Genomic DNA, 26,038 nt, shown 5'->3' with positions numbered 1-26,038 from the left:
GCTTCAGATTTCCTCTCTCCTTCTCCCTCTGGCCCTCCCCACACTCTTGATCTCATGCTCTCTCTCAGATAGATAGATAGGTAGGTAGGTAAGTAGGTAAAAAAAAAATTAATATTTCTTAAAGTAAGTTAATTTTCTCTATATGTTTGTCTTCAGTGCCGTAAATCTGTCCCCACACACTGGCTCATGCAGGCACACTGTCATCTGTGCACAAACACATCCTCTCGCATTCATTCAACAATTATCTTTTAAGCATTTCTGCATAACAGGCACTGTTTTCAGTGCCACAGATACAGCAGTGAACAAAACAAAGCCCTTGCCATCATGGAACCTATATTCTAGGGGTGGGAGACAGATAATAAGGAAGAAAATATACAGTATGCCATGAAAGTAAGTACTGTTGAGGGGGGAAAAAGGCAAGATGAGATGATCAGGGAGATTGGACAGAGTAGAGGGAGGATTGTTACTGCATATAAGGTGATGAAGGAAGGGCTCTCTAATGAAGTGACGTTTGAGTTGAGACCTAAAGGAGGTGAGGGAGTGTGCTATGTGCATGTATCTGTCCCTATCTAATGTCAGGTTGTCAATCTCCCAAGCTTACATCTCCATTTCAGACCTCTCTCGCCTTATCTCCATTTGATTTTTCACTTTGGATGTCTAATAGATGTTTCAAACCTATCATGTCTAAAACTGAACTCCTTTTCTTCACCTCCCAGTCTGCTTTAGCCACAGTTTTCCCCATCTCAGTTGCACTGTAACTGGAAATTTGAGACTCCTTTGGGAGTAGCTCTTATAGAAAACGATGGCACTGAGTGTATGAGATCATTTACAGAAAGAAAAGGAAAGAGGTCCCATTCAATAATCAGGAAAAGAGAGAGGAGGAGCCTGAGGAGTGGCCAGAGATTTGGAGAGACACCAGGAGAATGTGATGCCTCAAGGCAAGAACACGTTTAGGAGTCATTAGTAGTGTCAGATCTGCTGAGAGGTTAAATGAGATGAAGACTAGGAAGCAATTGTTAGACTTGGCATTATTAAAGTTGTTAAAGTGTTCTCTTAAGGAACAGTGAGATTAAAACAGTGAGATTGGGGGGACGCCTGGGTGGCTCAGCGGTTGAGCATCTACCCCTGGCTCAGGGCATGATCATGATCTCAGGATCGAGTCCCACATCAGATTCCCTGCCTGGAGCCTGCTTCTCCCTCTGCCTTTCTCTCTGTGTGTCTTTCATGAATAAATAAATAAAATCTTTAAAAAAAAAAAAAAAAAAAAGAAGGTTAAAAAAAAAAAACCTGGTTGGGAACGGATTCAGGAGAGAATAGGACCAGACCACTATAATAAAGCAAATATCGGGATCCCTGGGTGGCGCAGTGGTTTAGCACCTGCCTTTGGCCCAGGGCGCGATCCTGGAGACCCAGGATCGAATCCCACGTCGGGCTCCCGGTGCATGGAGCCTGCTTCTCCCTCTGCCTGTGTCTCTGCCTCTCTCTCTCTCTGTGACTATCATAAGTAAATAAATAAAAATTAAAAAAAAAATAGTTTCCTTCTAATGATATAGTATTCCATGCACAATTCAAAATTAAAAAAAAAATAATAAAGCAAATATCAAAATTAAGAGAGAGAGAGAGAGAGAGAATAGGAAACAAGGAAATGGATATAGCAAATTATAACTCTTAAGTTTCGGTATAAAGAGTTACAGAAAGACCTGGCAATATCCAAAAGAGGTTGTGGAATCTAAAGGAAGGTATACCCATGAGTAGATATTTCTTGGTCATTTCTGCCCAAAGTTTGGAGTTAGAATAAAATCTAAATTGTTATGCCTTAGTTATTTTAAAGGGTCATGTTACTGCTATTACAAGGGGAAGACAACATCTTCTGAAAGAAAAGTGGGCAAAAATTCCAATGAAATGCTGATGAAATAATCAACTAAAAATAGCTAACAAGAATCTGCTATTATGTCTTAGATAGTATGTGTTGGAGATATCAAAGAGATTTCATTTTATTAAGTTATAACCTTTTAAAATTAAATGTTATTTCTTTTTTTTTAATTCAGTGGGGATCTGCAGTGTACTTATGTTATAAAAAATCAGTGGCAAAGACTAACACTATATCCTATAAAGCTGGTAAGTATAATTTTTCATGGAATACTTTATACGTATTATGAGGGCCAGTAAAATTTAAGGGGAAAAAACCTGCATTTTACCACACTTAGTGTGAGGACTGGGACCACAACCCATGTCTTTTTTTTTTTTTTTTTTTTTTTCCTGTTTTATCTTATCCTTACATTTACTGGATACTTAATGGATGATTGATTTTAATAGGAGCTGGGGTAAGCATGTTGAAAATTTCAAAACAGTGGTATATTACTATGCTTCAAGGTAGTGTGACAACAAACTAAAGTTTTAGGATTGTGTTCGTATTTGTGTGTTTTTTTAGACTAATCTTTTCTTGTTTGTCTAACTTAGCCTTTGTGGATGAACCTTGATAAATATTAATCAGTCATTACGAATAGTTAATGATGTTTAAGGATAAAATTTAGATGTATCCTACTGAAGCATTCAGTTATTTGATGAACATGTATATAATTAATGTTATTAAATATGTTAAATAATAAAGCATGTTAGCATCATTCATATTATGAGCACCTGAATTCAAGAGCTGATGACCTAATATTTACTATTGTTTTTATAGGTCTAATTTGTAGATATCCTCAAGAAGATTACGAATCTTTCTCACTCCCAGAATCTGTTCCCCTATTTTGTTTACCAATGGGTGCAACTATTGAATGTTGGCCACCAAATAGCAAATACCCTCTCCCTGTATTTTCTACATTTGTGTTAACTGGAGCCTCAGCTGAAAAGGTACTATGTGTTTTAACTAGTATCAACAAATTTCTTGTATATTATCAAGTCTTAATATTTATATAATGTAAGCAACAGTAGAAAGACATAACTGGTTAAATTGAATCTATTATACATACTTCTTCCATTTGGTTAAAATTACTATATCTAAAGATAAAGGAAAAGAGAATTTTCATTCTGTCTCATTCACTCTGGTGCTTTTTTGTGAATATAGTGAAAGATTTTTTTCATCATCAAATGATGATCCTCCATTGCTTTACTTTCTGTGATACAGAAGCTTTGAGAGTAATATAAAAGACATTATTAAATATGCAAAGCTATGTGGAATTATAGACTATTATAGTTGGAAAGGACCTTGGAAATCATCTAGTTTGAATCCTCATTTTATAGATTGGGAAATTGAGGTCCAGAGAAATTCAGTGAATTGCCTAAAGTTGGAATATGTATTTCCTTACCTAAAATTTGTCCCATTGTCTACCAAATAATTATTTTCAGGTTCTATCTTGTGGCAGATATTGATACAATTGCTTTCACTTTTCAGAAAACAAGCTCAATTTAATTAAAACGCCTTTTTTTTCCTTCAGTTAATGAGATGTGAGAATAGCACTGTGTTGATTTTTGCGTGTGTTTGTGTGTTTTAATACACTTCAAGAAAGCAATAGTAACATTTGTTCACTACTGCATTCCTGGTACCTGGTTCACCTTGCCTGGCTCATAGGCATATAAATGGCTCATAATGATCTAGCTCATAATGGCGTATCCATTAAATATTTAATGATATTATTTGAATAAATGAAATAAGGTATATTTATTAAATATATTACTTGTTTTCTAGGTCTATGGTGCTGCTATTCAGTTTTATGAACCATACTCTGAGGAGAATCTCACAGAAAAACAGAGACTTCTTTTGGGTTTAGCATCATCAGCAGATGGGAAATCTGATAGTTCTAAAACAATTCACACTAGTAAATGCATCTGTCTTCTTTCTCACTGGCCTTTTTTTGATGCATTCAGGAAATTTTTGACCTTTCTGTATCGTTACTCTATCTCTGGACCTCATGTCCTTCCAATTGAGAAGTAAGTTAGAAGCCTTCTTTGCTCAAAATTTGGCAGATCTTTCCATTATGTGTGGTATATTTGTGCTGATTTTAATTCAGTAAATTTTATATGGAAACTAGGTTTCTCAAGAGTTATTTGAAAGAAAAAAGTTTGGTTATTTCATTAGGACCATATTTATTATACTTTTCTATAGTCATGTTACTTTATTTTTAGTTTATTTTGAAGTTTATTTGTTTATTTAGTAATCTCTACACCCAGCGTGGGGCTCAAACTCATGACCCCAAGATTAAGAGTTGTATAATCTTCTGACTGAGCCAGCCAGGCACCCAACAGTCATTTTATTTTAAATAATTTTATCTCTAATAAAATGAAATGAATGTTTCATTTTTGATGCTCTTTTCTAGTTTGGAGATCCTATTTGGCATTTTAAATTTAGCTTTGTAGTTCTTATTTTTCAAATAACTTGGGTTTATTATGAACTTTTAAAAATATCCCCTACTATTTTTAGATATCATGAATTTAAAGAAAAATTAGACAAACACATTCTTTATTCTTTTTAAAATTTCAGTGATTTACTTTAAAATCACAAAAACTGAAGTGTTCTATGCAGTAAGATTTGTTGCAAATCGATCTAAATATCTTCATTGTCTATTTGACTATTTATTTTATGCCATCTATTACTTAAACTCTTTTGTATTCTTTTTTTTTTTTTTAATTTTTATTTATTTATGATAGTCACAGAGAGAGAGAGAGGCGCAGAGACACAGGCAGAGGGAGAAGCAGGCTCCATGCACCGGGAGCCCGATGTGGGATTTGATCCCGGGTCTCCAGGATCGCGCCCTGGGCCAAAGGCAGGCGCCAAACCGCTGCGCCACCCAGAGATCCCCTCTTTTGTATTCTTAAGCAGAATTCTCTGACCCCAGTAACATTTGGGAAATGATAGAATAATCATAAGAATATTCCATGTACAATACTACTCTAATCTTTTCTTGTATTTTTTTTAACTCTCAATATTCTACTGTAGTAGTTAGCAAATTTTTTGGTCTCAGAACCTTTTTATACTCTGAAAAAATAAGGACCTCCCCTAAAGAGCTTTTCTTTATGTGTTTTACCTGCCAATATTTATTTACTATAATAAAAATTAAAATGGAGAAAATGTTTAATAATATTTTTAAATAATTACATGTTAACAAGTATCTTTTTTTTGATACATAACTTTTCAAAAAGAAATAAATGAGAAGAGTGACACTGTTTTACATTTTTGCCTGGCCTAACTGAACACAGTTAGATTCTCCTATACATTTCTGTATTCAACCTATTGCGATATGTTGTTTTGGTGAAAGTATACGAAAAAAATCTGGCCTCATACAGGTATATAGGTGGGAGAAAAGGGAGAGCATTTGAATCGCCTTTTCAGGTTATTATGTAGATTTTCTGTTTTAATATTGAACTGAAACTTGACAAGTCTAAAACTTCAGTAATGAACTTCCACTGTTACATTAAAAGTCTGTTGGTTTTCCTCACTCTAGGTGGAACTTTTACACATACATGATTTTTGTAGCATCATACGATGGTCATTTGGAAAATACTGGTTCATGGACTTAACATAGATAAATTTCATTATCAATGTAAAAAATCATATTTATTAATATCACCACCTATTTCATCAGAAAAGTTTTGTTGAGTATTCAGAAGTTATCAAGTACATGGTAACAAAATTCTAATTTTCACTTAAAATTTAATTTGTTTATTGAATAAAAGTGAAATTAATGGCAATGATGAGTTATATTTTCTTTTTATTCTTTAAATATTTTTTTAAGTAATCTCTACACCCAACATGGGGCTCAAACTCACAATCCCCAAGTATCAAGGGTTACATTCTTCAACTGACTGAGCCAGCCAGAAGCCCCATTGAGTTATTTTTCTTGAAGCAACAGGCTCATCTTATTCATTTTTATATTGAAAATATTTACTGAATACCCAACATTGAATTACCTTAATTTGTCAGTTGTTCTTTCAAAGAAAAATGGCATTCTGTGAGAAAAACAAAACAAGAATTAGGCTCTTTGGTACTATCCACATAATATGTTACATATTATCTCCTTAGGGAGAGGTAAAAGTTAAAATGAGACATCATTAACATAAACATTGTTGAATGTGAGGAACTGTTAATATGAAAAGCTATTGGATTTAGATAGAAGCAACGTTAATGGCACAAGTGATTTCTGGTGTTGTTTGCTCACTTGTTTATGTAGTAGCAGGGATTTCGAAATTATAAGTACACAGAGCATTTGACTCAACTTGGACTTGAGGTGACATGTTGACCTTTATAGTATATGGTATTCACTTTGGAATCAATTGGGTTTTTGTCTGTTTGTTTTTAAGGCATATTTCTCATTTTATGCATAAAGTTCCTTTTCCATCTCCTCAGAGGCCACGGATTTTAGTTCAGGTAAGATTTTCTTTCTTTTTTTTTTCAGGTAAGATTTTCTTGATAGAAGTGCCCTATTAAATAATTATTGGCCATAAGAATAACAGGGTTTTGGTTTTTTTTTAAGATTTTATTTATTTATTCACAAGAGACACAGAGAGAGAGGCTGAGACACAGGCAGAGGGAGAAGCAGGCTCCATGCAGGGAGCCCGATGTGGGACTCAATCCCAGGTCTCCAGGATCACGCCCTGGGCTGAAGGCGGCGCTAAACCTCTGAGCTACCAGGGCTGCCCAGAATAACAGTTTTAAATGGAGGAAAAGAACAAGTGTGATCAAAAGAGAATCAGTAGTTTACATGTTGGAGTTTGGGCCCTTAGTGTTTTATTAGCTGCCTCCCAGACAGACATCTAATGTTTCCCCTTAGGCAAAAGGTTAAAGTAGATGGCAATAGACACTTTTTGAACATACAAAAGAGAGACTTCTTTCCCTTAAATTTGTTCTAGGTATTTGAAAGTTTGTGCCTTTGGCATTTATTCCCGAAGTTAAATAGAATAGATATAAGGCTAAGTTGTGTGTTTTCATATATTATGCAGGAAGGAATGTTCATATCTTTGTGATGAGAAAGTTCAAAATGAATATAAATTATTTTCCCTATGTCTTGTTCCAGTTGACTGTATCTTTTCTCTTTTGTTTACATTTCTTTGTTGTTTGTGCCCTTGATCTGTAAGATGTCTGCTTAATCACCATTTACAAAGCAATTTATATAAAGGAAATATTTTTATGTGTTAACACTGTATGAGCTTTACTGTATTTATCACAGCCCTTAATGGGGATGGGGTATCATTCAAAATTCAAAGTAAAAAAAAAAAATTCGAAGTATATGGCAAATAGATATTTATAAATTTGTGGAAATATGTATAAATATGCATAAATTTAAATATGTAGATTATAATTGCATTATACTGGTATATATCAATTTTATGTTGATACAAATATAATATCTAGAAAAATATCATTTTTTTAAAAAGAATTATTTGTTTATTCATGAGAGACACACAGAGAGAGGCAGAGACACAGGCGGACAGAGAAGCAGGCTCTGCAAGGAGCCTGATGTGGGACTCGATCCCAGATTGGATCCGGGATCACGCCCTGAGCCAGAGGCAGATACTCAACCACTGGGCCACTCCGGCGTACCAAAAAATATCATTTTTATAATCAGTTTTTTTCTGTTGAGGGCCAAATAGTAAATATTTTAATCTTTATACACCATGCTATCTCTGTCAAAACTACTCCGCTCTTACTGCACAAAAGCAGCTATAGATAATACCTGAACGAATGAGCATGGCTAATATTCTTTTTTTTTTTTTTTTATTGGTGATCAATTTACCAACATACAGAATAACCCCCAGTGCCCGTACCCAATCACTCCCACCCCCCGCCCTCCTCCCCTTCTACCACCCCTAGTTCGTTTCCCAGAGTTAGCAGTCTTTACATTATGTCTGCCTTTCTGATATTTCCCACACATTTCTTCTCCCTTCCCTTATATTCCCTTTCACTATTATTTGTATTCCCCAAATGAATGAGAACATATAATGTTTGTCCTTCTCCGACTGACTTACTTCACTCAGCATAATACCCTCCAGTTCCATCCACGTTGAAGCAAATGGTGGGTATTTGTCATTTCTAATAGCTGAGTAATATTCCATTGTATACATAAACCACATCTTCTTTATCCACTCATCTTTCGATGGACACCGAGGCTCCTTCCACAGTTTGGCTATTGTGGCCATTGCTGCTATAAACATCGGGGTGCAGGTGTCCCGGCGTTTAATTGCATCTGTATCTTTGGGGTAAATCCCCAACAGTACAATTGCTGGGTCGTAGGGCAGGTATATTTTTAACTCTTTGAGGAACCTCCACAGTTTTCCAGAGTGGCTGCACCAGTTCACATTCCCACCAACAGTGTAAGAGGATTCCCTTTTCTCCGCATCCTCTCCAACATTTGTTGTTTCCTGCCTTGATAATGTGCCCCGTTCTCACTGGTGTGAGGTGGTATCTCCTTGTGGTTTTGATTTGTATTTCCCTGATGGCAAGTGATGCAGAGCATTTTCTCATGTGCATGTTGGCCATGTCTATGTCTTCCTCTGTGAGATTTCTGTTCATGTCTTTTGCCCATTTCATGATTGGATTGTTTGTTTCTTTGCTGTTGAGTTTGATAAGTTCTTTATAGATCTTGGAAACTAGCCCTTTATCTGATACGTCTTTGCAAATATCTTCTCCCATTCTGTAGGTTGTCTTTTAGTTTTGTTGACTGTATCCTTTGCTGTGCAAAAGCTTCTTATCTTGATGAAGTCCCAATAGTTCATTTTTGCTTTTGTTTCTTTTGCCTTCGTGGATGTATCTTGCAAGAAGTTACTGTGGCCGAGTTCAAAAAGGGTGTTGCCTGTGTTCTCCTCTAGGATTTTGATGGAATCTTGTCTCACATTTAGATCTTTCATCCATTTTGAGTTTATCTTTGTGTATGGTGAAAGAGAGTGGTCTAGTTTCATTCTTCTGCATGTGGATGTCCAATTTTCCCAGCACCATTTATTGAAGAGACTGTCTTTCTTCCAATGGATAGTCTTTCCTCCTTTATCGAATATTAGTTGACCATAAAGTTCAGGGTCCACTTCTGGGTTCTCTATTCTGTTCCATTGATCTATGTGTCTGTTTTTGTATGGCTAATATTCTAATAAAACTTTATTTATAAAAACAGATGGCCTATGGATTTGCTCCAGAGGCCACAGGTTTGCTAACCCTGATTTTGTGGTATTAAATGAATAATTTCATCTTTCAATAAAATGTTACTAAAGTGGCATTAGGAGAAAAGATAATTTAGAGTAGGAGAAGTTAGTAGTTAGAAAAGGTTAGTGGTAAGGCCATGCTTTTAAGGATCTTAATAAGTAATATAAACAGTTCCTTTACTGGTTAATGTATATGTTGAAACTTCATGGGCACTATCATTAATTAGCCTGTGTGTGTGTGTGTGTCTATGTGTCCATATATATGTGTGTGTGTGTGTGTGTATTTTTTTTTACCCGAAAGTAGTGTTTGAAAACTCATCTTTATATTTCAAACACTTTATTGTAAATTTTCTTCCAGTTATCGCCACATGATAATCTGATTCTCAGTCAACCTGTTTCTTCACCTCTTCCACTAAGGCAAGTAAAATTTCATTTCTATTTAGATTTCTCCAAATCTAGTATGAGCTAAAGTAACATTTAAATATTTTCTCTTCCCTAGGTAAAATTTCACATGTTGATGGAAATACTTCTCATTTCTTCTGTTTCTTATCTAAATTCCTTTTATTTAAAGGAAAAAGAAAAACCTTTATAATAGTTTAATATTTAATGTATCCATTCATTATTATCAAGTGCTTACTCTCACGTAAATAGGTGTATGTATGTAGAATATTAAAACAATTATTTTTAGCTTTAAATACCCTCTGAAGGACATTCAGATGTAATTAATTTTAAATTTAACCCACAAAGAAAGATATTCAAATACTAACCACGGAATAAAGCAGTGTATTTCATCACTTAGAAGTTAAGAGAAATTATGAAATATGTTTTTTTTCTGAAGTATCACTTCTTGAAATGTAATTAGCTGTGTAATTTTCTAGCAAAGAAATAGTTATAATTAAGTTATTTTGTAGCACATACCTAAGGGAGACCAGCTGCCATCTTTGACATTAATTTTGTAAGAATTACAGATTATTTCATCACTAGGTCTTGGTCCAGAGTGACCAGTGTTTTCTTAACCTTTGTTTGAGCTGAAAATAAACTAGAAATACTGACTGAGACTATGTATAAAATCCTAAATTACTCAAGAGGCTTTTTTTTTTTTTTTTTGGTAACAGCTTTATTGATATAATTCACATACCATACAATTCAGTGGTTATATTCATTCTATGAATATAGAGATATAGAGAGATCACTATAATCAATTTTAGAACATTTTACATCACTCTAAGAAAGAAACCCTGGGCCCTTTAGCAGCTACCCCTCCATTTCTCCCATTTCTCTGTACACAAATACACACACACACACACACACACACACACACACACCCCTCCCCAGCCCAAAGCAACCATGAATCTACTTTCTGTCTCCTCAGATTTGTCCAGGTTTGCCTATTTTGGATATTTCATCTAAATGGAATCATATAATATGTGGCCTTTTGTGTTTGACTTCTTTCACTTATAATTGTCCAAGGTTCATCCATATTGTATCAACAGTACTTTATTCCTTTGTGTTTCCAACAAATATTCCATTATATAGCTAGACCACACTTTATTTATTTATCAGTTGATGGACATTTGGCTTGTTTCTACTTTTTTGGCTATAATGAATACTGCTGCTGTGAACAGGCACAAGATTTTTGTGGACATGCTTTCATTTCTCCAATAGATATGTTATTAGTTTTGCTTTACTTAAAACAAGCTAATTCGGCAAAGCCAGATTTTTAGCATTATATAAACAGCTTACTGATTGGCTTACTGAATTATTACTTTGTCGTTCAGTATTTTGTTACTACACAGAATGTCTCAGTTTGGATTTTTTTTTTCAGTTTGGATTATTAATTTGCTTTGTATGTATATCCCATCATTTGACTTGGTAGCTCTCGATTTCATATTACTATTATCATTACATTAGTAAAGATAATCTATTTGTAAGTAGAAATTTTATTATGTGTATTTATCTCAAAGGAAGTAGACCTATAATAAGTCATGTATTTTTTCTGATAATTACCATGAAAGATGAGCCATTAAAAAACAAACTTCCATTAAAAATTTTCTTTGAAAAAAAATTTTTTTTCCTTTGAACTGAAGCATCCCTCTTATAGAGTGAATTCTTTATTTGGACATTATCTACGTGGCAGATCTTCTGAAAAGAAAAACAACTCATTTTCCATATTGAATACAATGCAGAAAAATCAAATAATTTTGAAACCTCAGAAAACTTCATTGTTTTCATATTGTGTTCCTGATTAATGTTTTCCACACAAAGGGCAACCATCACATTTAAAGTTGAATAAATATAATCCTACCTCAATCATGACCTTTTTTCATTATTTTGGATAAGATATTTGGATTTTTTTAATTGTGTATTTTGTTTGGATTGACAGTGGTGGCAAATTTTCAACACTACTTCAAAATTTAGGCCCTGAAAATGCTGTAACACTACTGGTGTTTGCAGTAACAGAGCACAAGATTCTCATCCATTCCTTACGGCCTTCCGTGCTTACTAGCGTGACAGAAGCATTAGTGTCTGTGAGTATATCAGAGTTTCTTATTGGCAATCAATTTCATTTAAAACCTAATTTATTCATTTAATTTAAAGCTACTTTAAGGTTTAGCTAAAATTCAGAGAGTAATGAATTTTTATGTTGTGAAAAATACGTTAATTTTCTAACCATTAATATTAGTTATAATTATTTAATTATCAAATGTTAGATTTTAGGTATGAATATTTAAAAGACAGTTTTTTGTGTGTGCTGATAAATTATGCTTACTATAAACAGCTGAATATTTTCCTATCTTTTGTTTATCCAAGATGATTTTCCCTTTCCACTGGCCGTGCCCATATGTTCCTCTCTGCCCACTGGCTTTAGCAGATGTCTTGAGTGCACCATGTCCATTCATTGTAGGAATTGATTCAAGATATTTTGATCTCTATGACCCTCCACCAGATGTTAGTTGTGTTGACCTAGATACCAACACTATTTCTCAGTAAGTATTTAGTGATTCTATACCCAATAATTTATAGCTTCATAATGTATGTAACTGTATATTTTATGAATGCTAATTAGAATTCTTTTGAGCTATATTGTTTTTGTATTTGGGGTTATTACATCTTTGAATCAATTCATACTGTTCTCTTAGGATTTTATTTAATTTAGAGAGTGCATGAGGGGCAGAAGGAGAGAGAGACAGGGAGAAAATCTCAGGCAGACTCCATGCTGAGCACAGCCCAACATGGAACTCATTCTCATGATGCTGAGATCATGACCCGAGCCAAAACCAAGAGTCAGACGCTTAACTGACTGAGCCATCCAGACATTCCCAACTTGTACTGTTTGATGGGATAGAAAGGTTTTTCTTTAAAGAAAATATGCCTTTAATCCTCAGATCTTAAAGATTTAAGAACCATTATTATAATACTTAGAAATTTAGCGAAAGGAAATTGAGGTTAGAAATAGAAAAATCTAGTTTCTATTTTCCAGATAAGTGTGGGTGAAATCACAAATTGAATTGGAATTTCAATTCAATTTGGTATTTCAGTTCTATTTCTAGTCTATGTAATACTATTGGAATGCTGGTACTTCAAGAAAAATTTATATAATGCTTTAAAAATTTTAAATAACTTTTATACATGATTTTATCACCTTTATACTTTAGGAATATTAGGAATTTATAAATTTTCCTTTCTTTTTATTGGAATAATATTTAAATTGTAGCTACTGAGCTGTATTTTTATAGCTTTTTTACAATTCATTGGTTCTCTTGTACCCTTTATTTTCAGTTTAATCATACTTAAGCTATTCAGGGAAGAGGAAATTGATGCAATGACCACATTGCATTCACAGGACATACTTAAAGTAACTATGAATTAGTCTATCAGTAAAGCCCAAGTGCTGGTACAACTTTTACAACTTAAGAATGTGTATGTACAATAGGTTTTTCTCCATTTTTAATAAGCATGTTTCATATTAGAGCCTTTTGATTTAATTCTATAATCTTACGTTAATTCTTATCTTGTCATATGTCAAACCTCAAGTGCCTAAACCACTAGAAAAAATGGTTTTATATTACAAAAAATAATATAAAATGAGAAATAATGTATTATGGCAAAAGAATATTTTTCTATTATAAAGCAATATAGGGCAGCCCTGATGGCTCAGTGGTTTAGCGCTGCCTTCAGCCCAGGGCCTGATCCTGGAGACCCAAGATCAAGTCCCACGTAGGGCTCCCTATATGGAGCCTGCTTCTTCCCCTGCCTGTGTTTCTGCCTCTCTCTCTCTCTCTCTCTCTCTGTCTCTCATGAATAAATAAAGTCTTTAAATAATAAAAAATAAAGCATATACACTGTCAAAAAGCTTTTTTTCAGAAAATGCCTGACCACGAAATTATGGGATGTACTTTGTGCATAAGCCATTTTATATATGGAATTTATAGAGCGAAAGATTCTTTTTTTTTAGCATTTTATATTTATTTGTTATGACTTGTTTATATATACATTTCTTTTTTTTTTAAGATTTTACTTATTTATTCATGAAAGACACAGAGAGAGGCAGAGACACAGGCAGAGGGAGAAGCAGGCTCAATGCAGGGAGCCTGATATGGGATTCGATCCCAGGACCCCAAGATCATGCCCCGGGCCGAAGGCAGACGCTCAACCACTGAGCCACCCAGGCATCCCGAGTCAAAGATTCTTTATCAGGAACATGTCATTCATTACCAGAAATAATTAATTCTTTAAATATCAAAGTATATTCATACTGTAATATGTAATCAAAAATATCAAAAGTAATATCTCCTTTCTTTGCTTGTTTTTGGTTACATGACACAGTGTTTTTAAAAATTGAAATTAAGGGTGGTGAATTAATATATACTGTATTTATTATGGTAATAAATTATATTTACCCTCTTTTTATACTTTCCAGTTTGTTAAAAGAATTTTTAATTTTTTTGATTTGATCACTAATGAGTTAAAGAATCAAAGAAACATGAGTCATTTGCACTCATTGGTAGTCTTCTTGTTATTATCACCTATAACAACAGGGACTGAACTAGTGAAGTAAAAGCTTTCTACTTTCCTTCATCCAGAATTTCTGGAATCTCAATCTGAAATTTGAAAGAAAAACCCTGAATATCCAATTTTGGTTTCTTTTTCTTCTCTCTTAGATATGTAGAATAAAAGTATGTTATTCATGTCAATAAATTTTTGAAGAAAGGGAAATTAATATCTGGTATGTACTAGGTACAAAGCTTTATGTATAGCCTATGTTATCTCATCTTATTCTTTATATTTTGTGAAATAGTTTTTATTAACCCCTGTGACAGGTAAGGAAACAAAAGCTTACATTTTTAAGTAATTTATCAGAAGGCACATAGATAGCATCTACTGCCAGCTGTATTTTGAAACCATCACTGTCCAGCTCCAAAACCATTATCTCTGCCACTAATTATTGACTATTTATGTAATAGTAATCTTGTAAATGGAAATCACCATGAATGAAAATGCAGAGGGCTATTATAGTTTCAAACTCAGGTACTAAATAAAACTCTCCTACCTAGCCAAGTTTGGCATTGAGGGCAAAAGGAGGAGGTTACGTAAATAAACAACAGTAATTAGGTGTAATGCAGAGATACCAAGATTCTGTTCATTTATGCTGCAGACCTATCTTGAGCTCCCTTTTTTGCTAGGAATAAAAAAACAAAACAGGTACGCTCCTTTCTCTTGTTGCTCATAATCCAGTTTTATAAGGCAGGCATGCATACAGTGAATGATAAGGTATAATGGGAGTAGTGTGTTGCATAGTTTTACCAAGAAAATAATGTAAAAGTATTCTACATTGTATTCTCACTATAATGCAAGATTCCATGCTCCTAGTCACATTATAAATGAAATATAACCTTTGCAGTTGGACATCTGCAGTTGACCCTGTCCTTTCTGTATTTTTATCCTCATTTGGAAAGATAGGGTAGATTCCAAGACAGTGGTTCTTCGTCAGCCTAAAGCTTTCCCATCTATTCTCCTTTCTTTGTTTAGTTTCCAAGGTGATAATTTTGCCCTTTTTGCTCTGTGGGTAGTACAGGGAACATTAAAAAAAATTTCAGGGCAGTCCAGGTGGCTCAGCGGTTTAGCGCTGCCTTTGGCCCAGGGCATGATCTTGGAGACCTGGGATCGAGTCCCATGTCAGGCTCCCTGCATGGAGCCTGCTTCTTCCTCTGCCTGTGTCTCTGCCTCTCTTTCTGTGTGTCTCTCCTGAATAAATAAATAAAATCTTAAAAAAAATTTTTTTCAACTTCACTGCACACCTGGACTTTATTATTGTCTTTAGAACATGAGTGATTTACTTTTCTTCTTTTCCTGTCCATTTTTCAAGTTTTCTAAAAAAAATAAATAAATAAAAAAAAGATTCATGGATTTTAAAGTAAAGGAAAGATTTAATAAATAATAGAATCAACAATTATAGTCAAGTCCAAAAGCTTTATGATGTTTTTATCACTGTGCTCTTTTCTTCTCTTACACCATGTATAGTTTGAAGAACAGCCATGTTACAATAATTGTAATAAAAGAGATTATACAAGTTTGTCTTAGAAACAAAGATACCACTTTTAAGCAGATATCCTCTTTTATAGTTATAAAAGTATTTTGGAATGTTATCCTTTATCCAAATAATATTATAGGTTCTTTTCTGAAAGAAACAAAAACAAATTTTACTTCTACTTGTAGGAAACTTAGAAACTGGGGATCCCTGGATGGCTCAGCGGTTAAGCATCTATCTGCCTTTGGCCCAGGGTGTAGTCCTGGAGTCCCAGGATTGAGTCCCACATCAGGCTCCCTGCATGGAGCTTGCTTCTCTGTCTGCCTATGTCTCTGCCTCTCTCTGTCTCTCTCTCTCTCTCTCATGAATAAATAAATTAAATCTCAAAAAAAAAAAAAAAAAGAGGAAACTAAGAAACTCAATATTTAAATATACCCAAGTATTTTGATAAGCTTTCTAGATCATCAGTTCATTTTTCTATACGAGTTCAGGTTTTCCACTGTGATTTTTCTTAGTCTATCAGGAAAAAACCTCCAGTTGGTGGGATTTTCCCAATATTTAGGTGTCTAAAGTCTCCTAAATAAGGATTTTGATGGGGCACCTGGATGGTTCAGTCCATTAAGTGTCTGCCTTTGGTTCAGGCCATGATCCCAGAGTCCTGGGATGGAGCCCTGTATTAGGCTTCCTGCAGAAAGAGAGCCTGCTTCTCTGTCTTCATCTGCCTGCTTCTGCTTCTCCCTCTCTCTCTGTTTGTGTGCTCACTCTCTCTGTCAAATAAATAAAATAAAATAAATGGGGTTTTGAGTAATGACCACCATACTAAGTTTGTAGCAATTAACATGATTCCCATGCAAGTGGAATTTACTCAGTACAAACATAACTATAAATTTTCGAGCTATATTTACTACAAGGTTCTTCCCTTGTGTAAATTAATTTTTAAATATTCTGCATCTCAACTTACCCATATAGTATTTATCCTAGTAATTAGAATATTTTGTATATGTTTTATTTTTTGTTCAATGTGTTTTCTCTTTTCCCTTTTGTATATATAGCAAAAAAAAAAAAAGTCCATCTAACAAATATATTATTGTTGTCACTTAATCTTAGAACTGGCGATAAGAAAAATGTAGCCTGGAAGATACTTCCAAAGAAACCATGTAAAAACCTGATGAACACACTGAATAATTTGCACCAGCAGTTGGCAAAATGTAAGTGTATGGCTTAATTAAAGGAAATAATTTAATCTGAAAAAGGACTCCAATTGCTTTGCCTTACTTGTAAAAAAGATACTGTTTATTTTATCTGAGGGAAATGTGTTTCATAATCTTAAGGGCAAATGAAAATTAAAGCAAAATTTGTTAGAATCTGAATAGGATATTTATAAAATTTATATTTTATATCTGCTACATTTTCATAGAACCATTTTAGAATAATAAAATTCAAAAAGAGACTAAGGTGACTGTTTATTTTCTTCATACATAGAATAGAAGTTTAGTTTTGAAAATTTAGGACAGGTGGTTTAAATTAGAAAATGCTGATGATTTTAGTGGATTGAGACCTGGGTCATATGCTTTTCACCTTCTATGGATCTTAATGCTATGCTTACATCAAATAATTTGAAAATAGAAGCTTTCCAAATGCATTAGGAAGTTAATCAAAATGAAAATTGATTAGGATATGGAATACTTCAATAAAAAGCTTATATAAGACTACCTTGTCAGTAATCCAGAAATACTGGTAAGAGTTAAACCTTAATTTATTTAATCCTCTTGATATTTTATAATAATGGGTCATTCAGCATCCATAAGTTAATACTTATTGTTTGAAAAAATGGTTAGTAATGGTGTACCAATATGTGAGGTTCTTTTTTGTGCATTAGGTGAAATGTAAACAGAGGAAGGGGTCTATATCCTTGAGGGTTCAAAGTGCCTGGGGTTATAGTTGGAAATAGGCATGGAAGAACACAATGTTTCCAAAGTAAACCTTAAAATAAGCAGATAATTTGGAAGTGGCTCATAAGGACTGGAGTAGGAAAACAGTGACATCAAATAGAACAACATTTCATCTCATGGAACAAATAAATTAGGTGTAGAGTTTTACTTAAGCAGACTACTTAGTTGCTTTCTAACAAGCCATGTACTTCTTTTAAATGGCTACAAAGTCTAGCAGATTTTGTAGCAATATTTAAAACGATTTTTAAAATCGGTGAAATAGCCCATCTAGCTCTACTGAAGGGCAGAACCTTAAAACTATAAACTTATAAACAGTACTGATAGTTAAGGTTTTGTAATATTTTACAGCTTCAGAACACTTTCACATACATGAGTTGAGGGAGGTAAAATAGCTTGACAGAGATCACTTGGTTAACAAGGATGAAGTTAGAATTAAATTCTAGGCTTTCTCTATCAAAGCCCACATTCTTTCTAGTACTGTTACTTTTTTAGAGAATAAGAACTCCAGAAAAAAGCTAAGATGATTTATTGTTCCTGATATTTTTTTTTATTTAAAATTTTTAAAGTCACAAACATTTCCCCTGACCTTTGAGAATAGATGCCCCATCACCTCCACATGGAATATATTTCCTACCAAAGAAATACATTCTCCTCCTGCATTACTACAATATAACCGTAAAAATCAGGAAATCAACATTGAACATTACTGCCATCTTTATCTACAGACCAGATTCTAGTTTTTGTCAGTTATCATAATTATATTTTTATAGCAAAATAATCCATTTCCAAATCAGGTGTTATAATTTACTTTCAAGTCTCTTTAGTCTCCTTTTCTCTAAACAATTCCCTGATATTTTCTTATTTTTCTTGATATTTTTGAAGTTATACATTCTATGATACTTATTACTATCATAGAATGGTGCATGGTATAGGTTTGTCTGAGTGTCCTCATGGTAAATACAGGTCATACATCTTTGGCATGAATATCACAGAAGTGATACTGTGTTCATTTTGTAGCATCTTTATCATATCATGCACTACTTCCCTTTGTCCCATTATTGATGAAGATGTTCACTTTATGCACTTGATTAAGGTGACATCTACCAGGCCTCTTTATTGTGAATTTATTATTTTACTACCTAATGGCCTTACCATTGAATTGTTCAGGAAGAGGAAGAGCTGTTTTTCACATTTTAATCCTTGTGTGTTTTTCCTGTAGGTACTTAAGTTTTTTAAAGGGGGGAGGGTGGGGCAGAAATAGGACTAATGCACTTAACCCTGTGTCCTGCTGATATGGTTGCTATGATTTTCATTTATTAGTATATATATAGTTACTTCAGAACATGAATTTTTTTGATGGTAGTCTGATTAACAGGAATAATTTTATATTTACTTTGGTTGAAATATACCAGCAGAGCCTAAAAAATGATGTATGTAGCAAGCTTTGCTAGGGTTTACTTATTATGAAGTTATATAAACAGAGTTGAGATAGCTTGAGCCTTTTGCAAATAACACATCTATTTATTTCAATTTCATTGAGATATAATTGACATATAAGTTTAAGAGATATAATTGACTTATAATATAAGTTTGAGATATAATTGACTGTATAAGTTTAAGGCATACAGCATAATGACTTGACATATATATAACAAAATTATATTGACTTGACATATATATAACAAATTTATATTGATACCATTATGAACATTGGTTTCAACAGTTTGGAGAAAACACTAACACTGGTTTTCTCCACAGTGCAGCAGAGACCAAGAGATGATGGACTAATGGACTTAGCAATGAATGACTATGATTTTAATTCTGGAAAGAGGTTGCATATGATAGATTTGGAAATCCAAGAGGCATTTTTGTGTTTCATGGCCTCTATTTTAAAAGGTTATAGATCATACTTAAGACCAATAACACAAGCCCCTTCTGAGACAGCCACCGATGCATCCTCTCTTTTTGCCCTACAAGGTGAGTAATTCTATAGTTCTATAGTTTTCATATTATTGAGTTTAATCTTATGATGATTCAGTTTTTTCTGTGTTAATGAATAGCTCATGTTTATCAAAATACATACCTATTTTGGAAGTATGTGAATATCAACTTTGTTGGTAATCCGTTTTCACAAAACTAGTTATTGCTCAAGCACATTAGATACAATCCCATTAGATAAATATGTCAGAGACACTATTTGAAAAGCACAGAGCTTCCTGACCATGTAGGAATGTCATGTTACAGATGTGTTGGGATACTGATATTTTTAGCTTTCAGAGCAGCTAAATGTTGGACACTCAGAGGAGCCTCTGGGATGGTCACCTCCAGGCATGAACAACCTCATTAATTTTACTAAAGTTTTTTTTTAAGATTTTATTTATTTGTTCATGAGAGACAGAGAGAGGCAGAGACATGGGCAGAGGGAAGAGAAACAGGCACCATCCAGGAGCCCGATGCAGGACTCGATCCCGGAACTCTGGGACCACATCCTGAGCTGAAGGCAGACGCTTAACTGCTGAGCCACCCAGGCGTCCTACCATTAATTTTACTAAAGTATGCTTTGTAAATATTACTTTCTGTTTGTGCCCTAAAGCAAAAGAAGTTGGAGAGCCCCAGAGTGCAGTTTGTGTCTTAATACATATTTTTCTTTTGTGATATATAACATTTGTAACAGAAATTCATTTAATAAGTAATTTGTGTCATAATACATACTTTTCTTTTGTGATATATAACATTTGTAAGAGAAATTCATTTAATAAGCATATATTAAGTTCCTGTAAATGCTAGATACATAGGAGTTTGCAAAAGATACGTGGTCACACACACACACAAAGAGACTCCATCAGTTCTCCCATTGAGCTTATAGTCAAGAAGATTAGCAAGTTGAAAATAATATGAGTAAACACTTTATTTCACAACTTTAGACCATAGAAAGTCCTTCTGAGTAAATTATGTCTGAGCCATGATCTCAAGGATGAGTAGAAATTAGCCAGGCAATAGAAAAGTAGGAGAGGATTTTAAGCAGAGAGAACAGTTGGAAATAATTTGAGTTTATGAGCCCAAAAGAAGGCCCAAATGTAATGTAACTGACCATAGTGAGCAATGTGGAGCATGAAATCAGGAAATAAACGTTTACTCTGTTTCAGTAAGATGCAGATATAAATACTAGAAGGGATGTAACTGCTGCTTTGAAAAAGCCAAATACATAGACAGAGAGTATGCCATGTGTGTATAGTATGTACACATTGAGAGGAAACAAAGCAATTTTAAAAATGCTTTCATTTACTACTTGATGTGTAATCTTCAAGGTAGTGAAGGGACCACAGAGACAATTCTGATAAGAATTTAAAAGATCTGGGTTCAAGTTCCTTTCCTATTGCTATCTTTGCCAGGTCTCTTCCCTTCTCAGAGGTCTTAGTTTCTTTTTCTTCAGAGTAAGGGGGTATAGATGACATGGTTAATCAAGTTTCTTCTGGCTTAAAATTCAATGAATCTTTGAATGATGCTATATTTTGTGACACTATGAATTTATGTTGAACAGCTTTCTTAAGAAGCCGAGACCGGTCACATCAAAAATTCTATAACATGATGACCAAAACACAAATGTTCATTCGCTTCATTGAGGAATGTTCTTTTGTCAGTGATAAAGATGCAAGCCTGGCATTTTTTGATGATTGTGTAGATAAAGTAAGTAATAATATGTTCACAGTGCCCTAACTTTCTTTGTGTGACTGTTTTAAATGTTATGTGTTATAGTTTCTATTTAGCTTTTACCAGCTTTAAGAAAAGCTAAGTTCATTCCATTTCATCATTGACTCTTCATTATGAAAGTTCTGTTTGGCTTACTGGATACTATAGAGCACTTCTTAGATGTACCTTGCATGATTTTACTGAATCATCAGTTTTATTTGAGCTCTCAAATCTGGAACTTTTCCCACCCACTTACAGATTATGGGATTTTTCACCTATCCTTTTTTGTGGATTGCCGCCTGATGAGAGCAGGTGTAGAGCAAAATGAATATTTCACTTGAATGTTTTTATAATTTAGAAGAGAGCTTGTAGCATAAATTAAGTGAATTAATTCTATGACTTTAAATTTGTGTGTGAAACCTTCCCTTCCCCTTCAGTTCTAATATCAGTCGGTGGGCTGGAGGAAGGTGGGTATCCATACTGAACAGAGAGGAGGTGGAGGAACAGTGGCCTTGAGTAGGGTGTCAAAACCTGAATGGGGTGAGGAAGAAGGAGGATCCAGCCTAGCATTGGGTATTAGAGCCCAAGCCAGGTGAAGACAGCATCCATGCAAGGGGTGACCTATCTTGGAGAATCAAAGGATGAGCAGAATAAAAAGAATGTCTATGCTAGGGAAAACACACCTGCAGGGGGTCAGCATAAACAGGATGAGAAAAATATCCATGCAGAAACAGCATGGAGTCTCAGTAAGGTAAGGAAACTATCCCTATTGGGTATGGCAGCAAATGGGGTATCAGAGTTTGATCTAGATGAGGACAATGCCAGCTTGAGGGGTAGGGGAATAGTCTGAAAGTAGTTGTTGAAGCCAAATTAGAGTGAAGAAGTCATATATGTGGGAAAGGGTGGTGGCGGAGATGGGAGAATGTAACATGGGGGACATTCTCACTGTCAGAGAAGGGACTTACAAATATAGAAAAGGAGAAAACCAGAATGAACTCGATGGTATGAGAATGGAATTGGAGATTTGATATATCATTGGTATTCAATATGTATAAACAAATATAGAAATAAGCATAGATCTAAGTATGTGTGTCTTTGTGTGTACATACATATATTCCCTACCTCTGTACACTGAGAGGACCTGGGAGTAGCCATACCCCAGTAGCAATGAGTATACCTAATGCTCAGATTTTGGCTTCTAAGTACCAGTCTCCATAAAAGGAATTAGAACTCCTCAGAGAAGTTATTGGGTCTAGGGCAAGGAAAGTACAAAATGAGCCCTGAAGTAGCTTGTGCTAGAGAATAAGGAGTTGCTCTGAGAATAATGGAGATGTGTTTTTTAAAACAGCAACACACACAATACAATGTGCACATGTGTACCTGCACACACACACACACACACACACACACACAGACAAGCCAACTTGAAGGGACTCCCACTAGCTACATCTGGAACAACTTGAACATCAAATGTTAGTAATAGATTATTATAATCCACTGAATAGGAAACTTTGAGTCTACACAGTTATTAACTGAGGGTCTGATGAGAAACAGGATTTTAGTTTCAAAGTATCTCTGCACGAGATACATATTAATCACAAAAGGGGAGAGAGTAACTTTATGGTGGAACAGAAAGCCTGGCTGACCCCACTTTTATCTAATCACCAAAGTGAACATACTAATAGTGAAATAAATCAACATCGTATACCTACCAACATCAACTCTATGAAATTTCTGCCGAAGATGCATATAACCTGTATAATCTCAAGGAAATATCAGACAAACTTAAGTGACATTCTACAAAATACCTGTTCTGTAATCCACAAAATGTCAGGGTTAAGAAAATAAAGGAAAAGTTGAGAAACTATTCATAAGTGAAGGAAACTAAAGAGACTCAACAAGTAAAATACAATACATAATTTAGAACTGGATGCTTTTGGCATAACATTATTCATATAATCAATAAAACTTAAATGTAGTTTGAGGATTAGACAGCAGTAGTGTAACATGTTAATTTCCACATTTTCATGTTGTATTATGGTTAGATAGGAGAAGGTCATTGTTTGTAGGAAGTACACACTAAAGTACTCAGGGGTAGTGGGTCATCAGGCCAGCAATTTACCCTGAAAAGATTAACAGGGAAAAGTTATTTGTACTTGTAAAAGTTACTGTACTTGAAACTCTCCTGTAAATTTGTGACTATATATATATATAGTGTTCATGATTTTATGCCTATGAAAATGGAAGGGAAGAAAGCAAAGCTTTGTCATATATTTACTCAACAGATTATCCTTGTAAGGTTATTTAAAGAAATGCATCACGTTCAAATCTATATGAGTCAAAGAAAATCAGTGATTTTTGAGAGGAGGGGGCACAACAGCCAAAATACAGCTCATCCCTCAGTACTTAGAAATTGGCTCAGTTCTGAGTTGGACACGAAAGTGTCCTTTACTAATTAAGTAAATACCAAATATGTCTTATGAAAATGAGTAATGATTTTAAACTATACCAGATGTAATAGGAAAAAGGCTGCCTTGAGAATCAGGACAACTTGGGTCCCAGCCATTATACTTGTGACCTGAGTCAAATCATCTAGTCTTTCAGTGTTGTTTTCTTACCTGTGTTTAAGATATATTGTGGGGAGAGATGCACATCTCCCACTATTCAGCAGTAATGTTGTTTGAACTAAAAAGTAGAAAACATTATGACTATTTTTTATATTTTGCTGATTTTTGAGTTTCTGGAGTAGTAGTTCATTTGGTTTTATCATTTAATGACATAGAAATGTTTGACAGTTTGAATGACTTAGACATATGAAGCACAAGAACAAGTTCAGATCCTTCAATTTAGAATATTTTATAGATGGTTGACATAGAGAAATACTGTTTCTGGTGTTAATTAGAGAATTAACAAGCTAAGGTACCTAGAAGTAATCACCTTGAAGTGCTTTGGAGTAGAGGAAAAAATGGATTTATGCCATTATGTACTTAGAACTCATAATTCATGGGGATCCCTGGGTAGCTCAGCGGTTTAGCACCTGCCTTCAGCCCAGGGCATGATCCTGGAGTCCCTGGATTGAGTCCCACATCAGGCTCCCTGTGAACAGTGGCATATATTTGTGTAAAGAGTTATTCCTGTGCCAAGCTAACTGAATCATAAGGTACTAAACTAGTGATCGGAATTTTGCTAATAGCAAAATTAGCCAGTACATTGATTAATCCACATGGGACCACTGAATTGGTTGTAGGAATCCAATTAGCTGCGCAGAAGACACAAATCTTGTATTGTTGCCTTTTTTTGTTTTTTATTAATTTTATGTACTATGTTTACAAATTTGAGTTTCAAGTAAGAACTCATACAGTAGTGTCAGTATCACATGGTTTTTAAAATATTCATTAATATTGTTAAGACATATGACACTTTTGCTAGGTACCTAGGACATCATGTTCTAAGGAGAGTATTTTATCACTGATAATTACTACATTATATTGTCTAGGAATTTCTGAAAGTAGGTCACTTGCTATTTACTTGAATGCAGGACATGATGAGAGTTCACCTGCTTAAAGAATATACATGCTGTCAAAAAAAGCCAATCCCATTAAATATGTAACCATTGTTTCTAAACAGATTATTTTCCTGAAATGCTATTTACCTGTTCAAAAATCTAGATCCAACAAAAGATCATTTATATATAGTGGAATTGCGTTGCACTTAAAGATTTTAATGATTGAGGAAATTAAAACTGAAAACTCATTAAAACATAGTTATTTGTATTTATTATAATTCAAGGAATTTTTTTATTAGAGAAAATAACAAAATATCACAAGATCCAAAATAATATCTTAATAACCTTCATATGTAACTAGAGGTTAATTGTATTCCCAGTATTATTAAGCAGAACCCTCAGGAATAGTAAATAATTATATAGTACTGTTAACTACCTTTCATATTTTAGTACCACAATATAAGTACACTCAGTACAGCAAGCCAGTATTTGCTTTTAATGTGCAAATGTTTTGATGAATATCAGTAATACTTTAAAAACAATCATTTATGTGGGGTTATTTTTTAGTTGGGTGACTTTTAACTTTTTAAGTAAACAGATCCTCTTATCTCTGGCAATTTAGCTATGGAAAATAAATAATACTTACATATAAATTACATATTATATATATATAAATATTTTTAGATAAGTTATATATACGTTAACTGCCAAAGTCAATCCATGACTAACATTGAATAGGAATTAGATATATTCCTCTTTTGATCTTAGCATATTCAAACAGAAAACATTTGTCCAACTTTAAAAAGCTAGAGTGGGTAATGCTGAATAAGAAAAACAATGTATGAGAATTATTTGGGTTTCATTTATGACTAATTTAAGAACCATGTGTTCTTCTTCTTCATATGATTATGTTTTAAATCCTTTACAATCTGTTGCTATGGGATGGTGCTTAACTAACGGCAGTTTTGTATAACAAATAGTCTGGTAAGATTTTTCTTATTCTCCCAAGCATCCCTCTGCAGTGTTTTCTAAGTATATTAATGTCTTGTGGATAAAATATGAAGAGAATATGAAAATTATTTTAATTTTATCCTGTCGTGGGTGTTGAATTTCTTTTTCTCCCAATGGGCAGATGTCACTGTGCTTTCCAAAAGACAGAAATGACCAAGTGATACATGTAGGATGTATATAGCATGACTGTCTTTATAATGTTGAAATGAGATTTTATTGGTA

At 34.0% G+C, this 26,038-nt stretch overlaps 1 protein-coding gene across 7 annotated transcripts in view; it reads left to right on the top strand.

The window, feature by feature from the left end:
* The window catches only part of DENND4A (DENN domain containing 4A), a 141,053-nt gene that overhangs the window by 70,218 nt on the left and 44,797 nt on the right, over positions 1 to 26,038 (top strand). For all 7 annotated transcript variants that reach the window (XM_025472433.3, XM_025472438.3, XM_025472435.3 and 4 more), the window contains exons 5-14: positions 2,049 to 2,118; positions 2,687 to 2,856; positions 3,692 to 3,933; positions 6,301 to 6,367; positions 9,488 to 9,546; positions 11,513 to 11,657; positions 11,941 to 12,116; positions 16,766 to 16,866; positions 19,369 to 19,587; positions 21,152 to 21,297. In XM_025472433.3, the coding sequence (XP_025328218.1) occupies positions 2,049 to 2,118; positions 2,687 to 2,856; positions 3,692 to 3,933; positions 6,301 to 6,367; positions 9,488 to 9,546; positions 11,513 to 11,657; positions 11,941 to 12,116; positions 16,766 to 16,866; positions 19,369 to 19,587; positions 21,152 to 21,297 (1,395 nt within the window). The remainder of the gene's footprint in view (positions 1 to 2,048; positions 2,119 to 2,686; positions 2,857 to 3,691; positions 3,934 to 6,300; positions 6,368 to 9,487; positions 9,547 to 11,512; positions 11,658 to 11,940; positions 12,117 to 16,765; positions 16,867 to 19,368; positions 19,588 to 21,151; positions 21,298 to 26,038) is intronic.

Source organism: Canis lupus, chromosome 30 (genome assembly GCF_003254725.2).
Source record: "Canis lupus dingo isolate Sandy chromosome 30, ASM325472v2, whole genome shotgun sequence".
Classification (NCBI taxonomy): Eukaryota; Metazoa; Chordata; class Mammalia; order Carnivora; family Canidae; genus Canis; species Canis lupus.
The sequence above is the reverse complement of the archived record's forward strand: the minus strand, read 5'-3'. Positions and strand labels throughout refer to the sequence as shown.